At 39.1% G+C, this 16879-nt stretch overlaps 1 protein-coding gene across 2 annotated transcripts in view; it reads right to left on the bottom strand.

Annotated features, from left to right (window-relative positions):
• The window catches only part of ACSL6 (acyl-CoA synthetase long chain family member 6), a 166892-nt gene that overhangs the window by 73263 nt on the left and 76750 nt on the right, over positions 1 to 16879 (bottom strand). The window contains exon 10 of one of the 2 annotated variants that reach the window (XM_053717195.1): positions 16667 to 16744. In XM_053717195.1, the coding sequence (XP_053573170.1) occupies positions 16667 to 16744 (78 nt within the window). Of the gene's footprint in view, positions 1 to 16524; positions 16603 to 16666; positions 16745 to 16879 lie in introns of both variants that reach the window. The other variant, XM_053717194.1, reaches the window with a different exon arrangement.

The following is a 16879-nucleotide window of genomic DNA, read 5'->3' as shown; positions in this document are numbered from 1 at the left end:
ACTTGCTGCATATCTCTGCAAACAACTTGGGATGGAATGACCATTCCCTTAGATGGAAGCATTGCCTGCTGAGAAATTCTGCCTCCCAGTTGTCAACACCTTGAATGTTGGTCACTGACAGCGTACAGCTGTGGCCCTCTGCCCACTCCAGAATCTTAGATACTTCTTTCATCGCCAAAGAAATTCTCGTTCCCCCCTGATGGTTTATGTAAGCCACCGAGGTTACATTGTCTGATTGGAATCTGATAAACTGGGACAAACCCAGAAATGACCAAGCCTTCAAGGCCTGTACCTTCCTGGCACCCCAAACAGCTCCCCATCCAGATAGGCTTGCTTCCGTAGTCACAATCTCCCAGGATGGTCTTAAGAAACATGTCCCTCAGACAGAGCCACCAAGAGAGCGATTCTCTCAACCGGCTGTCTAATACAATCTGTTGAGACAGATCTGAAAGATCGCCGTTCCACTGCCTCAGCATGCACAGTTGTAAAGGTCTGAGACGTAACCTGGGAAAAGGAATGATGTCCATGCAGGACACCATGAGAGCAATCACCTCCATACACTGAACCACAGAGGGGCTCAAGGAGGTCTGGAGGGCAAAACATGCTGAAGTTGGGGGCGTGTCCGTGCAGCGTTCTGGATAAGACGCATCTTCTGAAGCTCTGGTAGAATACTCAATAATCCGCTGATTATTGTACCTTAACAGAAAGAATTATACAAAGAAACTACATCCTCACTACTAGTTCTATATATCTTTGCTGTTTATATGACACCGAGATCGCAGATCGGAAATATAAGACCTAAGGCAGCGGCCTACTACTAGGTAACATCCCCCCCCCCCCGGGAGAACCGGGTTAACAGTGCAGTCAGATAAAACCTGACATACTGAATCTATTATACATCAGCTGCTCCCAACCACACTCAACATCTGAAATCAAAGACCCCTTTCTAAAAAGTGGCTTCCAGACTGACGGCATTGGGACGTGAGGGTGTCGCAAAAATGGCGGATATATCAGAGGCTATAGTGCAACTGACCACAGATGAAAGATTTGCCAGACTAGAGGCTATATGGCTGAGAATCATGCAAAAATGCTGGCCTGGCTCAGTGCTAGAAGCTGCGGAGCTACCGACCCAGTATGTGCGTGAAGGTAATTGTGAGCAGTACAGTGCAACACTAGAGGAAGAATGGCATGACCCAGGTGGGGACTGCACAGATGCAGCTAAATTGCCGCTTGCCCACTCAGCTGACGTGGAAGAACTTACTTGTGAAAGAGCAGCCCCTCAGATCTGGCAAGGCCTCTCTTACATAAACCCCACAGCTCACCCCGACAACATGGAACTGAGGATCATCACTTCTTCAGATCGAACACATCTCTCTAAGGCCCTAGATCCTCCTGTCACTACAACGATCTCGGAGGTAGTATTCACAGGGAGATTAAAAGATGCCGCGACTCTGTTACAGCCCGCTCCCATTAAGTAGCTGCATGTTTTTTTAGAATCCCCTTGCTCACCGGGGGCTGTGAGATGGATGCCTGTATCACCTAACTTGAGGGCAATCTCAGGTACTAACCTAGCAATGGCTTCTGGGACATTTGTTCTAGCTAACTTAGAGGTCTGGACTTTCACAACCAGGTATGGGGAGGCGGGAGAACCGCTCTATAAAGTCATTTATCTTGGGCATCAGGCACTGATCGGTTCATCCGCTATCACACCAAAGCTGCAAGCAGAGGCTAACAAGAGAAGTGGTGGCACCCCAGTGCGATCTCAATATAAATTGAAGACTCCATGCTACAAACATATCACGTTGGAAACGTTTATACCTCAATCCCAATCAAATGCCTATAAAAAAGAACTGGACAGTGGGGGTTAAGCCTTAAAAGTTATTATATAATATAATCATTTAATGTTCAAATTGTTTACTTAGACCTCAAACGTTCCTCTTACTTTTAACATTTGAATTTCCTGGTGTGTTAATTTAAATATCAAAATGTTCTTTTATATAGCACATTGCAGATCGGACTCACTCTGCGATTTTAACTTGCGGGTTTTCCTAATTAGACACATAGACTCAATGTACCTCACGATATAACAGCACACATTAGTACACAGCGAAAATAAATTACCCCCAGAACATCTCCCAGGCTATACTACTTTAATGGTTAACATAAGAACAGATTCTTTGCATAACATGATGCCTCATAGTTATATGGAAATCAACCCATGACTAAATATTACAAATCCCCACAAGTGGCTAACACCCCTTTTTTCACTGCAGTCTAATCATTTAGCAGTCTTGCTCACCTGTCACTTACAATAATCCAGTATGCAATCACGCCGGTGGATATGTGGTTTGGGAGCGATCTTATATTTTTGTTTCCTCTTATCTTAAAATCCCTATGTTTAAAAGAATACTTGTGCACTAGTAATCCAAAAGTGATTACGAAAGACTTTTTAAGGGACCAGAAAGAGGACAGTTTGTTTACAAGTGCTTTATCACAACAAGTGTAATTACCTTTTATGTAATCTATCTTATGTACCCTGTTTATTCATTATGTATGTCCTATCAAAAATAAATAAATAAAAAAAATTAAAAAAAACAAGCCGAAGTTAGTATGCAACATTTCTGGTCTGTTAGAAATATCCTCATGAATATGGAGTCTATTATAGTACCCAGGAATTCCACCCTGGTACTTGGGTTAAGAGAACATTTTTATCTTCCATCCATGTGGAAGAAGACTGAGAAGGGACGAAGGGATGAAAGGCTGGTGCTGGCAATGGCTAGAAGAGACCCCGGAAACTTCATAAAGATTCTTGGAGCAGTAGCTAGTCCAAACGGAAGGGCAATGAACTGGAAGTGCTGGTCCAGGAATGCAAACCTCAGGAACTGAAAGTGTACCCTGTGGATTGGAACATGAAGGTAAGCGTCCTTCAGATCTATAGTGGTCATAAACTGGCCTTCCTGAATTAAATGAAGGATGGACCTTATTGTCTCCATCTTGAAGGAAGGTACACATGAGAAATTTGTTTAAGCACTTTAGGTCCAGAATTGGGTGGAAAGTTCCCTCCTTCTTTGGGACCACGAAAAGGTTTGAATAAAACCTCAAACCTCTTTTTTCGATAGGCACCGGGACAACAACTCCTAAGGAGGATAAGTCCCGAATGCACCCTAGAAAGGCATCCCTCTTTTCTGGTCTGGTAGACAGTTGAAACAAAAATCCTGTATGTTGAAAAATCTTTCTCAGAAAGGTTTCCGTTTTCTTATCCATCGGCTTTCTGAAAGAAGAACTATCCTCAAAAGGTATAGTAGTACATTTAGCAAGCATAGAGATAGCACCATCCACCTTAAGAATGAAGCCCCACAAATCCAGTTGAGAGTCCGGGACCGGGAACATCTTTTAAAAAGTAGAGGAGGGGTATCTGGGGGGCGGAGCCAACTGTTAAGCTGAGCAGACGCAGGTACAGGGAGCTCCTGCTCTAATAAATTAACAAAGGCCATTAAATAGCCCTAAATCAACTTCCTACATAGCAAATCTGATCTAAAATAAAAAAACAGTCCTCACTGATCATACTTTGGAGCAACTCACAGAAGATCACGAAAGCAAAGGGGAAGCAGTGTCGGCGGGGACTCGGAGTCTCCCTTGTCAGTGAAGAGCCGACTTCTATTTCTGCTCCTACCGGAGCCCTCAAACCTAGGAAAGCTCTTTGCTCATAGACTTCCTACCAAGGCTCATTCCTCACCGGACCGGATCCTCTACTGAGCTGAGGGGATGGACTCTCTAATATTGGATACTCTAATTATACTGGGTTCCCGCATGGATGCCCAGTTCACTATCCTCTCTCAACACCTATCTCTCAGCCGGGAGGACTCACCTAACTGGCCAGAGGAGGATCCCAACAATTTACCCTCCCCGGTCGCATATCTACTCAAACACGATGCGATAGAGGATGCAACCGCCCAAGTACCTTTGGCATCGCACCAGCAAGCTGATCCTACCTTCAACTTCACTAAACCACTCTCGGCTCTGGCCCCGGAGCGGCCGACCGGGCCTGGGGTTAAGGTGGTCAGGATTATGAGAACCCGCTATGAAGATGACCAGCCAGATCTAGTGAAAATCAATGACGCAGATACTCACTTCACCATGGGGAGGGTAGGCGGCGATGTGGAAGACTTGCTCCTGGACAGTGGAGTGCAGTCAGAGGCCTTACCCACGAGGCAGTCTAGCAGCGATTGTGCCATGTCCCGCCAAGTGTTCTCAGTACGCAGTAAGTGACCACGATCTCAAAACGGAATGAGCATGAACGAACTGTTTTCCCTCCACAGGCTCCAGAGCCATACAATAGACAGACAATTCTATCTGGTCTTCATGATCTGGACTTTGAGCTATATTACTGGGCTGCCCTATTGTGCCTTACATGACCCCATAGTCAGGCTCCGCACTGGAGACTATTTACAAGCTCAGACTCGGTCTGGGGTAGGCTGACTTACAAAGTCATAATGCTGCATAGTTCAGTTACACAACAGACCTGTTTTCTTCACTTCTTTCTGTTTACATGTTTGTTTTTTAGGAATGCATTTACCAGGCTATTTAAGTAAGATCGTTGATTTAGATGTTAATTTAAAGAGGGCCTATACCTAATGTTCTAAATGTATTGGAATTTGCGTCCCATTGAACTTGGACACATGCATAACACACATACTAGTGTCCTGACTCCCTGAATACTCCATAATCCCAACGAGTTTGAAACTTAGTTTTATTATAAACCTCTAATAGTAGGATTGAGAAGAAGCCCTGTATAGTGTCATAACATTTCTCTTAGGTACCAATATGCCCTAGACGTTAATCACTTAATGGCGACGGCTCCACTTCTTGATGCTACCCTAGTAGCCTTACCTATTTGTCTGTGTTTTGCTATGTGTTTAGTTTATGCCTTTTACTTTCTGGAGTTGGTGGGTACTCACTCTGTTGCCCATAGGGATATATGCCAGTGTTATTGATTTGCAGCTGCTTTCACACACAGCCATTTTCAGCATGAAACATGGTCATCTCCTATGGCTATAATGAGGACCCTTAAAGTCTTAAAATAGTACCTGGTCAACAGTGATATAAGCCAGACTCTAACACATAATATCCCATACAGCTAAGTGAAACCCTACATAGCACATCTCATTTTAATTTCCTTTATTGTAATGCTAGATCCCATAACCTCACATAGTTTTACAGACAATTGTGTCTATATGCCGCACAACAGACGACATAGCTTACCAATGGAGTTGTATTCTTGGATAGTACCTAATCATACGGTATATAAAGATAACATATGATCTTTCTACAACCCTATTTAGCCTTCCCCTTATTTTAGCGATTAAAACTCTCACAATAAACTCACACCATTTTCCAGTATTCCAAATCTAAGGGAACCTCGTAGGCACCACCCATACTACATTTCATTGTAACTCACAACCGTGGCCCATTACTTATGGTTATGCAATGAAACCCGCGGGTTTGAGTAGTACAGTTCACAGAGCTCTTTGTGACTGGGTTAAAGTTTATTACATGTGTTTTTATCATTGAGATTAGCGCTGACCCATAACCATAATTGATATAGTAGACAGGTATTTTATTGTATAGTTAAGTTAAATTTGTAGGGGCCCTTCTGCTTGGACACTATAACTATACTATCTCCATATAACCCCAAGCCATAACTTCTTCCTTTATGCCTTAACCACCAACCAAGGAAAGCATTTCACATTTTATGACATACAGCATCGTCTTGGCTCCTATAATATCTAACTTTACCCTCGCCCCATAGATATACATGGTACATTAGATGCCTCTCATAGGTCCCATCTTAGTCATTGCTCTGTACATATATGGCATGTATAGACCTAGACACAAGTCCACACTGGGGTCTTACCAAAGTGGGCTCCGCCCTCCTTGCTTTTTCCTTCCCCCCCCCTACCCCCACCACAACTCGAGTGGCTCTTGCCCACTGTAATCCCTCTTTCTTCCAGTTCTCTATGACCTACTCCTGGTCATCCTAAAATCATCACAGAAATTCTTTATCTACTCTAGAGATGTGGAGACCAGATCACAATTATTAAAATATAAAATGAAGTTTCATTTCAGTTTGCCCAAGCATATATCTGGCACCTTTCTAGACACCACATAAGTTAATGTATGTTAAGCCTGGCCTAATTGTATTATTATAGTTATGTTTAGCTCTATGAGCCCTAAAAATCTATGACTTAATTTGGCATATACTTCAGTTACTCCTCTTCTACTCACATAGATAAAATGGATGATATAATATTGCATGTTGCTCTCTAATGTTAATATTCTGAATGGGCAAAGGTTGTATTTTGTATCATTTGTACTTTCTGAAACTTCAATAAAAAATCTTTAATAAAAAAAAAAAAAGTAGAGGAGGGGGAAAAGGAAGAACCAATTATTTCCCATTCATTCTTAATAATTTTGGGCATCTTAACCGGCACAGGAAAAGTCAAAGGAACTTTCCTGTCTTTGTAAACTCTGTCTAATTTAGGTATCAAAGGTTCTTCAGGCCGCGCGGCCTCTGGAACCTCTAATGTAGACAGAACCTCCTTTAATAAAAAACGCAAGTACTCAATCTAAAGGACGGTTCATCCGCAGGAGGAGGCATTAACTCATTATCAGATAACTGGGACATAATAGCTAAATCTGATAAATATTTAGATGACTCCGGGTCAGGAGAGCTATGTTTAACCTTTCTCTTGCGTTTGTTAGAGTGAGGTAATGCACTGAGGGCCACAGACATCACCATTTGTAACTGCGCAGCAAAGTCCGCAGGAAGACGGCCCCCTCTGGATGGAGGATTAGATGTGCTACGGGGAACTGCATGTGGAGTGGATAATGTAGCAAGGGTAGTAATCTCATGGGACGCCGAGTCCTGAGAGGTAGACTGCTCAGAGGGACTAAGAGCCTTAGCAGGCTTGTCTCTCTTTTTAGACTTTTTTAACGGTGTTAAGGCATGTGGAACATAATCGAGTGGGCAGGAAAACTATGGCCTCCTTACAATATAAAAAGGTATAATTTAGTACAGAAGGAGTACCTTCTAACATGTCAGAGTCCTCCATAGCTCAGGTTATACCCACAGAAGGACACAAATAAAAACTTTTTTATTGTAGAAAACTGCACCTTTATACTCCCAATGGCTGGGACACTCACCACCTCCTAGACCCAGACAGTTAACAGAGGAAACGCTCTCCTCATGTTCAAGTTTCAGCCGGAATGGAGAAAATGAACATAGACCACACCCGGTCACATGGAGTCCAAGACAGTACTTCCACTGATATTACAAGTACAGCAATTAATAGGAGCTGTGCAACACTTTCGAAAACTAAAGTGAAACCTGTTTTTTCCAGCAAAAAAAAACACAGTCTATCAGCCCAAGAAAAATGTTTTCACAAAGCAGCATGTAAATAATTAATACACTGATTAATTAACCCCAACTGTTCAATAAACCCCTTTCAGAGGATATTAACCCTGGATCCTATCAAGGTATAAAGGAGCCACACTATGACCCTGTTATTTAGTGTTTTATGTGTAAAAATGTAAACAATCTTACCTCCAGGATCTATGCTGTGGAACAGAACACAGCCTCCCAAGTCTGACAGTCTTATAGCAGCGCTCCTGACATGGACTTGAGTGAGAGAAAGCAGGCAGTGCAACTCGTCAACACTGATTGCTTAGGAGCTGTTAGCAGTAGTCTGGATGTTTTCGCAAAAAAAAGTTTTTCCTGCATCTCCAGACTCTAACTTTCATCAATACTCTCACTGAGAGGTTTACATGACTACTTAAAACTCTAGTCCTATTTTGAAGGGCAGATACCCTTTTTCAGGTCTCTCTGAATCTTCTGTCACTTCTCTGCCACCTCCTAACGTGACGAAAGGCAAAGAATGGCTGGGGTAATGAAGAAGTGGGAGGAATATTTAAGCCTATGGCTGGGGTGTCTTTGCCTCCTCCTGGTGGCCAGCTGTTGTATTTCCCAACAGTAAGGAATGAAGCCATGGACTCTTCCTATCTTAGGAAGGAAAATGGGGTTATAATAAATACAATAAAAAAATGAGCAAATTTGATCAGAAACTGGGTACTGGCAGGAACCTGCCAGTACCTAAGATGGCCACAAATAGGAATTGGAGGAGCTTAAGAGAACTGTTTGGGGGGGATCGTGGAGGTTGGGGGGTTAGGGGGGAACCTATACTGCAGAAACAATATATATATATATATATATATATATATATATATAAATGCTAAAAAAAAAAGGCTTTTATTTTAGTACTAACAGACTTTCTGCCAGTACTTAAGATGGCGGTGACAATTGTGGGGTGGGGGAGGGAAGAGAGCTGTTTGGAAGGGGTCAGGGAGGGATCAGCAGGTGGGATGTGTCAGGTGGGAGGCTTATCTCTACACTAAAGCTAAAATGAACCCTACAAGCTACCTAATTAACCCCTTCATTGCTGGGCATAATAGAAGTGTGGTGCGCAGCGGCATTTAGCGGCCTTCTAATTACCAAAAAGTAATGCCACAGCCATAAATGTCTGCTATTTCTGAACAAAGGAGATCCCAGAGAAGCATTTACAACCATTTGTGCCATAATTGTACAAGCTGTTTGTAAATAAATTCAGTGAGAAACCTAAAGTTTGTGAAAAAGTTTGTGAAAAAGTTAACTTTTTTTTTATTTGATCACATTTGGCGGGGAAATGGAGGCATGAAATATACCAAAATGGGCCTAGATCAATACTTTGGGTTGTCTACTAAAATATATATATATATATATATATATATATATACACATGTGAAGGGTTATTCCGGGATTCCTGACAGATATCAGTGTTCCAATGTAACTATCGCTAATTTTGAAGAAAAAAAATGGTTTGGAAATAGCAAAGTGCTACTTGTACTTATTGCCCTATAACTTGCAAAAAAGCAAAGAACATGTTAACATTGGGTATTTCTAAACTCAGGACAAAATTTAGAAACTATTTAACATGGGTGTTTTTGGTGGTTGTAGATGTGTAACAGATTTTGGGGGTCAAAATTAGAAAAAGTGTGCTTTTTCCATTTTTTCATAATATTTTATAAAAAAAAATATAGTAAATGATAAGATATGATGGAAATAATGGTAATTTTAGAAAATCCATTTAATGGTGAGAAAAATGCTATATAATATGTGTGGGTACAGTAAATGTAAAAATAGCCCTGGTCCCTAACGGTAAGAAAATTGGAAAATGGTCTGGTCACTAAGGGGTTAAACACTTTGTTAATTAGTGCTGCATGTATAGAACATATTTTATTCTCAGAAAACCAGATATTTCCAGATTGTTGTTTGTTTTTTTATTCGGTACATTTGTAACAGATATATTAGTTTTCTAATTTATCTTCTTCAAATAGTGAGAATAGTAAGTACCAAAATTATCCTACTGGTAGTAAATATACTTGACCAATATGTTACTAAAGTTCCATAGTTAGAGATTTTTTTTAAAGATTTTTGTCAGAAATTAAACTTGTTGTAGCCACCCTTCATTGAAAGATGATCCTTCTGTTCATGAGATGTTTTCAACTTCCCTGCAACCTCCACTCTCATCCTCACTGCATCTTATATTAAAAAAAAGCGCAATTCAAGGACACTCATGAAAGCAATGAAGAGGACCTGAATCCCAGGTATCTGTATATTACGTATTGTTTTTTTAGGGATATGGAAGAGGTATCCTGGTTCTTCCTTTTATGTGGTTCCTCAGGTAAATAACTGATATCATTGTGAGGCACCTGATTACTGTTTTAACTGTAGCTTCACTCTGAGTGGCATCAGACCCATCTATGGAAATATCGGAAGCCTCTAATATCCCCTAAAAACATTACTGTCTGATACCTAAAATATACTGTTTACATATTAAAATTGGATATTTATATTGCTATGTAAAATAGGGAAGTTATATAATTATGTAAGATAGGGAATTTCGCTGTCACAAATACATAAATGTACTGTGTTTATGCATCACAAACCACTGTAAAAAATAAATTTAAAAAAATGGACATTTACTTACAAGACATTTTATATGGCAAATAGTTATGTTTTCATTCAAAGTCACAATGCTACATATATAGAATGCATTCAAAGAAAAGATCAGTCTGAAAATAGCATGTAGATGTATTTTTTATAGTTTCATTAGCTGTTTTAATATTGACAAAATAAGTGTAAAGTTTAAGTATATATAAAGCAATGAGAGCTGCCATGTTGTAACTTAGGTTACCTTCTCTGCTGTGGCTGTGTGGAATATAAGAGTGTTCTGCACTTCCATTTCTAACAGGAACTGAAAAGCTCACAATTTCAGAATAGAATTACAGGAAAAGGGGACAAAAAAAATAATTAAGTATACTGCAGAGGGTTTTTATATATGATTTATCATTTTATATTACCATATCAAAGTATTTATATCCCTTTAACAAAAGTAAAAACATAAAAGGCACCTCCTAGTGCAATACTGTAGATGTATTCAATAAGGCCCAAAGATTCATATGTGGCCGTAAAAATCACAAACGTAGCAGCAATCCAACTCAATGAACACCCGCCAGGACCGGACTGGGACCAAAAATAGGCCCGGCCATTTTAAGGCAAAGCAGCCCACTCCACCCCTCCCCCCATTTCTTAGTTAACGGTATATATAATAATATATATTTTGTGAATGGGTTGGTATGAAAAAAAAGGAAAATATAAAAAACGATATAAAGTGATCATTCGTAAACACAAGACATATTCAATAAACTAACCATTTCAAGCTCAGAGACTTGGCAGTTGTATGTGTTGTGTCTGTATAGACTTAATAAGTGTCATACAAGACCATACTGACTCTCTGAGATGGTGTGGGGTTTGAAAATTGGTTAACAGGCCCTCAAAGCATATGTGCGTATGCTGCTAAAGACTGATAATAACTCTTACTAGAAGCATTTTTGCTAATGAAATTATATTGCAAAATGCTGCTATTTAAAATTGAAATGCACCTGTGCACTTATCAAGTTTGACCTTTCTATCCCTTTAAGGCAGGGATGGGGAACCTTGGCCCTCCAGATGTTTCAGAACTACATTTCCCATGATGCTCAACTGGACTTCAGAGTGCCTAAACATCATGGGTAATGTAGTGCTAAAACAACCCTGCTTTAAGGCAACCTTGGATAAAGTTACTTTTCTATCATGATTAATGCATACAATAAAGTGCAGGCACTGCAGGCTTCCATCTACATATAAGGTACAAACAGTTATCTTGAAAAAAAAGCCTAAAAGTAAAATCACACCTTTGTGGGTGAAATAATCATTCCTGTCTCTTAAAGGGACAGGCTACACCAGAATTTGTATTTTTTTTAAAGATAGATTCCCTTTATTACCCATTTTCCAGTTTTGCATAACCAACAGTTATATTAAAGGGACAGTCAAGTCCAAAATAAACTTTCATGATTCAAACAGGGCATGTCATTTTAAACAACTTTCCAATTTACTTTTATCACCAATTTTGCTTTGTTTTTTTGGTATTCTTAGTTGAAAGCTAAACCTAGGTAGGCTCATATGCTAATTTTTGTAGACAAGTCCAGGTTTAAGAAGTGTATAAGAAGATCTTTAAAGAATGGCTAGTTACAATCCCATTTTGGGACAAAGACATTGTTTGAAAAATCTCAAAGCATGCCTGTCTGTAAATTGCTAACAGTTAACCCAATTCTGCAGGTTACAATGCAAAATAGGACTGAAATGTCTAAGCAGTTAAAGGGACAGTACACTGTAAAATAGTTTTTCCATAAATGTATTTTAAATGACTTGTTATACCAACTGCAGAGTATAAAATATTTGAGAAATTGCATTTTCGGGTTTATTTGTGTATCTGAAGTAGCTGGTTTTGTGCTTTGAAACCACAGCCTATTACAATGGGTTGAGCTTCAGGTAATATCAGATCTCATTATGTTAACACTTTGTGTACACAGACTTGCTTCCTTATCTTATATTTGTCTGGAACACCAAAGCTCAATACATAGAGAGAACAATGGCAAATTATCATTTTATTACTTAACTATCATGCCCCCCACTGAGGGTGTAATCTCTTCTGCTGCCTGTGTTTACTTAGACTTGTCAATAGCGTATACGCCAGTATCAAAACTTTCAGTATAGGTTGGGAAACCACAAGCTAAATCAGCTATTTCAAATGCTGAAATATGAGTAAAGGAGCTACTTACAACCAATTTAATACACTCTAGCAGGTAAAAAGGATCATTGGGAATAATATAAAGGGGAGAAAGTTTTTGGGTGAACTGTCCCTTTAACTTCAACACATGCAGATTTCTTCTCAAAAAGCACTTCAGCTTTGCTAACATTTAAATATGGGATATCACCAAATCCTCCCAAAAGCCAGATGCTACATAACATATACCATTGGCAAAGCAGTCTTAAATGCTACACTAGTGCATATATTATAAAAAACTATCAAATGTAACACTGGTTAATGCAGAAACCATTTAAATTTTAGTATTTAGTGATATTCCTGTATGTATTTATTATACTTTTTTAAATAGTAAAAAGGATATATTGGTGCTGCTGTGGCAATTTACAACCCGATTTTACATCTCCAGCCCTAAGAGAACATATAGGGGCATATTTATCAAGCTCCGTAAACAGAAGGCTTGCCGTAAACAGAAGTTATGAAGCAGCGGTCTGCTCTGAGGCCGCGGATAGAAATCAACGCGATCGAATACGATCAGGTTGATTGACACCCCTGCTAGCAGCCGAATGGCAGCGAATTTGCATGGGGCGGCATTGCACCAGCAGTTCACAAGAACTGCTGGTGCAATGATAAATGCAGAGAGCGTATGCTGTCGGCATTTATCGATGTGCAGCGGACATGATCCACTATATCGGATCATGTTAGCTCTCACCATAGTAAATAGTCCCCATAGACATTCATAAAAAAAATCCAACTTCTGAATAAGACAACAAAATTACATTTCATTCACTGGCCATTAACCCCCTTAAGGACCAGCGACGTACCCTGTATGTCACTGGCCTTTTTTTGGGACTTGATTGTTTTATAGCGTGGTCTTGCCACCAGCATTAAGACTGCTCTATTCCACAAAGCCTGCTGGAGGGAGGGCATTAATAGCGTGTTCTTGCTAGACTTGTGCTATTATGTCCTGAAAAAACCCTTAACGACCAGTGACATACAGGGTACATTGTGGTCATTAAGGGGTTAAAATAAAAAAGGGAAAATATGCAATGGATGCACTAAATTTGATGTTTTTTGTGTTTGTTTTTGTTCCATTGCTCACATAATACACTAGTATAAAACATTTACTAAACATAAAGAGAGAGACATGGAGAGCAAATAAAAAAGAGGGGAAATGGACAGTCAAGGACAAATGGACAGTCAAGGGGAAAGAGATATACATTATAAATAGTAATATTGCTTGCTATGCTTTTTAAATGTACATATGTTATGTTATAGAGCACTCGTACGAGTAAGTTTGTGTGAACAAATACAAGAGTACATGGGTATATGGCTTAGTCATATTAACTACTTTGGTTATTATGTGTCCATATCCACAATTTGTTGCGCTTTTGGTGGTACAGCACTGAAGGGGTTAATGATTTTATATAATACATTTTAAACATTTTTTGTTTTATACTGTATAAATTAAACTTTTTAAAGGTGTGATTTCTATTATCTGTAAATAGAATGACTAATTATTGGTTTGAAATATACAAACCATTTTAGTTACTAGTAGTAATGATTATTATATATTTGTAAATCTTGCCCTTAAAACGGCTTCCAATTTGTATTAATGACAACTCTGAGGAGTTTACATGCCCACAAACAAGATGGTGGAAGGGAGGGCTTTAACTGTGAGCTAAGATGCTTAAATTAAGAGTAGTAGGGGGGCATTACCTACCTCTGAAGAAGCGACCAATAGCATCGTGAAATGTGTCAGGCCACGCCCCCAACTCGAATTCAGTGTTTTACACTGTTTTATAGTGCTACTGCATGAAGTACACACAGTCTGGTGTGTCAGTGTATTAGCACATTTTTACTATATTAACATTATTGTTAGCTGCTTGCATGCAGTTTTTATTGTCATTTTTTAACCCCACTACATTCTGGAATAAAGTACACTTATACTTTCACATATACTAAGTGGATCAGTGTTTTAACCCCTCAGTGCTTTTTGCAACTCCTACATAAGGACTTGACTGAGTGGACAAGCCAGCTGCTGAGCTCTTCGATAACGGTTAATCTTCTGTTGGGAGAGACAAAGCAGCTTAATCAAGAGGATCTGATAGGCTGTGAGAACCCCCCTTGCTGTCATCATGCCTCATGTGTTGAGGTCAGTACAAGTGAGTACTCATTTGGCATATGCTAGTGTTTTAAGTCTGTGGAATCATAACATACTGCACCAGGATCCCTGTGTCTGTGCGCCCTTCCCTCTTCTGTTGGTTTTATATTCTGCTGGGTTTTCCCTCGTAAGGGATTGGCTTTCTTTGGGGATTAGGCTGCGAGACATCCTGGATTCGTTCCTCCCACACTCCAAAGACTGATCTTGTGCCAAACAGGAGGACTGTACATTTACAGAGACTGGTGATCTCTCACACTCCTTTAGGGATTTCCTAGTCTATAGCGCTTATACGCCCCCTCTGTTTGTTCCATATATATATATATATACTGTATATATATATATATATATATATATATATATATATATTTCAAAATAAAAAGAACAATTTCTTCTAAGTGAAGAACATAGGTATTTGAAGTATTCTTAATGCATCTTCTGCTTTAGCGCAGTTGTCCTAATGCACCTTTTGGTTAGTGCTCAAGAAAAAAAAAAAGACTTTTTAGAACACCCTATTGAAGTCTATGGAGAAAGGGATTTAGCTTGGTTGTGCTATCCAAACTAGCATGACTGAGTCTTTTGCTTGCGCTCAAACTTTTTGCTTTCAAATTGTAATATACGTGCAAACATACAAGGGCTATTGATTTACCTTAAGCGCAGTTAGTGCTAATATTTTACTGCTCCGCTTGTAATCTAGCCCAAGGTGTTTACTGTCTTTTTTGTCATTTTTGATAGACATGAAGGAGCCGAGTGAGCAGCAGTAACAATATTTTATTGGTTTGCTATGTGGATTTTACATAGTGTCTGGGTAACCTCATTTATGTTAGATACATACATGTTTCTTGTTATAGACTTACAAAACCATGGTAGAGTTGGCTTTTGTTGCAGTTCTAGATGAGGAGTTGCATTTTTATTGGTATTTCTGCTTAGATGGATAAGGAGTAGACCTGTACATTTCTTTTCGGACAAATGTAAAAAATGTTTGTTGCATTTGTCCAAAAATGAGCTGCCCCTTTCACAAAAAAACAAATGGAGGAATCCATGTGACAAAATAAAATGTAGTTGATTCACTTTTGCAGTTAAAACTATTACTCTAAAGACAGGAAAGGCTTGTCAAATTAAAACTATTTAGGTGAGAAGGGCTTAAAAAGTTCAAATGTACACTACTAAAAACGATTTAACAATATTCTTGTCAAATTATTGATTCCTGTGTCAGCCATTAAGTATGTAAGCTTTAGTTTTGGTCTTAGTTATCCCTAACCTCATTAAAAAATTGCTGCTGCTAGCTTGTAGTATAAAATAGTTGATAAATCAATTTTATTTTCTTTAACAAACCCTCTTAACAAATATCAGACGAAACAAAGGAAACTTTTTTGTGACAATCAATTCATCTGATCAAGTGAATTTTTTGTCTGTACACATGTCTAATAATTAGTCATTGTGAAGAGGTTTTGTGTAGGGTGTTAATGGAGATGCAATTTATTACTAGGGCAGTTTCTTTCAATATTTTGATGCAGAGGTAGCAATGAGTGGAAAGGTGCAGTATCAACAACACAAAGCTATTCAAAGCTTTTGAACAAGGTAGCTATAGGCAAGAATAGAAAATGAAAATTTGGTGGAGTCCACTCTGCATAATTTTTAATGATGCTTAACCCATTAATGCCTCCACTAGCGGCAAGACTGTGCTCTTATGACCTCCCTCCCTCCTGCAGGGCTTTTGAAATAGCGCTATCAAAAAATCAAGCCCAATATAAAGACCAGCAACTTGCAAGGTACGTTGCCGGTCATTAAGGGGTAAAGGTCTTAAAGTCTTGCTTAAGGTATGATATCATCAGTGATGTAATTTGTGGTGCTCATTAAATGTGACATGCTGTAATATTTGGAAAGCAAAAAAGGGTATTTGGGGGAACTCCTGAAAATCATTATCTATTTTTAGTAGTATGATTATAATCACAAAAGGGTTAGTTTTTTACCATCTACTTTTTTGTTTTATTAACTATAGTTGATTTAAAAAGATACAAAGATTTTAAATCAATGTCAGGTTCATTAATGATCTCAAGGGATAATTCATCAAAATTGGATTCTTGGTGAGGTTCAACACTTCCACCAACAAGAAGACCTTACCTGAACCATCCTCTCAAACATGTGTGCTAAGGGCAAATAGGAAATGTGTACATCCTCAGATTTTGGGGACCATTGACTCTGGAAAGAAAAAAAAAACAAAGGCAGCCCAACAAGGCCAAGTCAGATTAGGCTAGATTCTTACCTGTATAACTCTTTCAAACATGTGAGCCAGAGGTAAGAAGGAGATGAGCACATCGTCCTGCGTCGGAAAGATCACTTTCTGCAGGTGAAGGGCGTGGGAGACAGAAAAGGAGAGAAACACTGACAGGAAGACAACAAGAAAGTCATAAAACAATAAAGAAGAAATATGGCAACTAGGGGAAGCAAAAAGGGTAAGTTTTTTAAAGATAATGAG

This window comes from Bombina bombina, chromosome 6 (genome assembly GCF_027579735.1).
Source record: "Bombina bombina isolate aBomBom1 chromosome 6, aBomBom1.pri, whole genome shotgun sequence".
Taxonomy (NCBI): Eukaryota; Metazoa; Chordata; class Amphibia; order Anura; family Bombinatoridae; genus Bombina; species Bombina bombina.
Note: the sequence above shows the minus strand (reverse complement) of the source record. Positions and strands in the feature narration are given on the sequence as shown.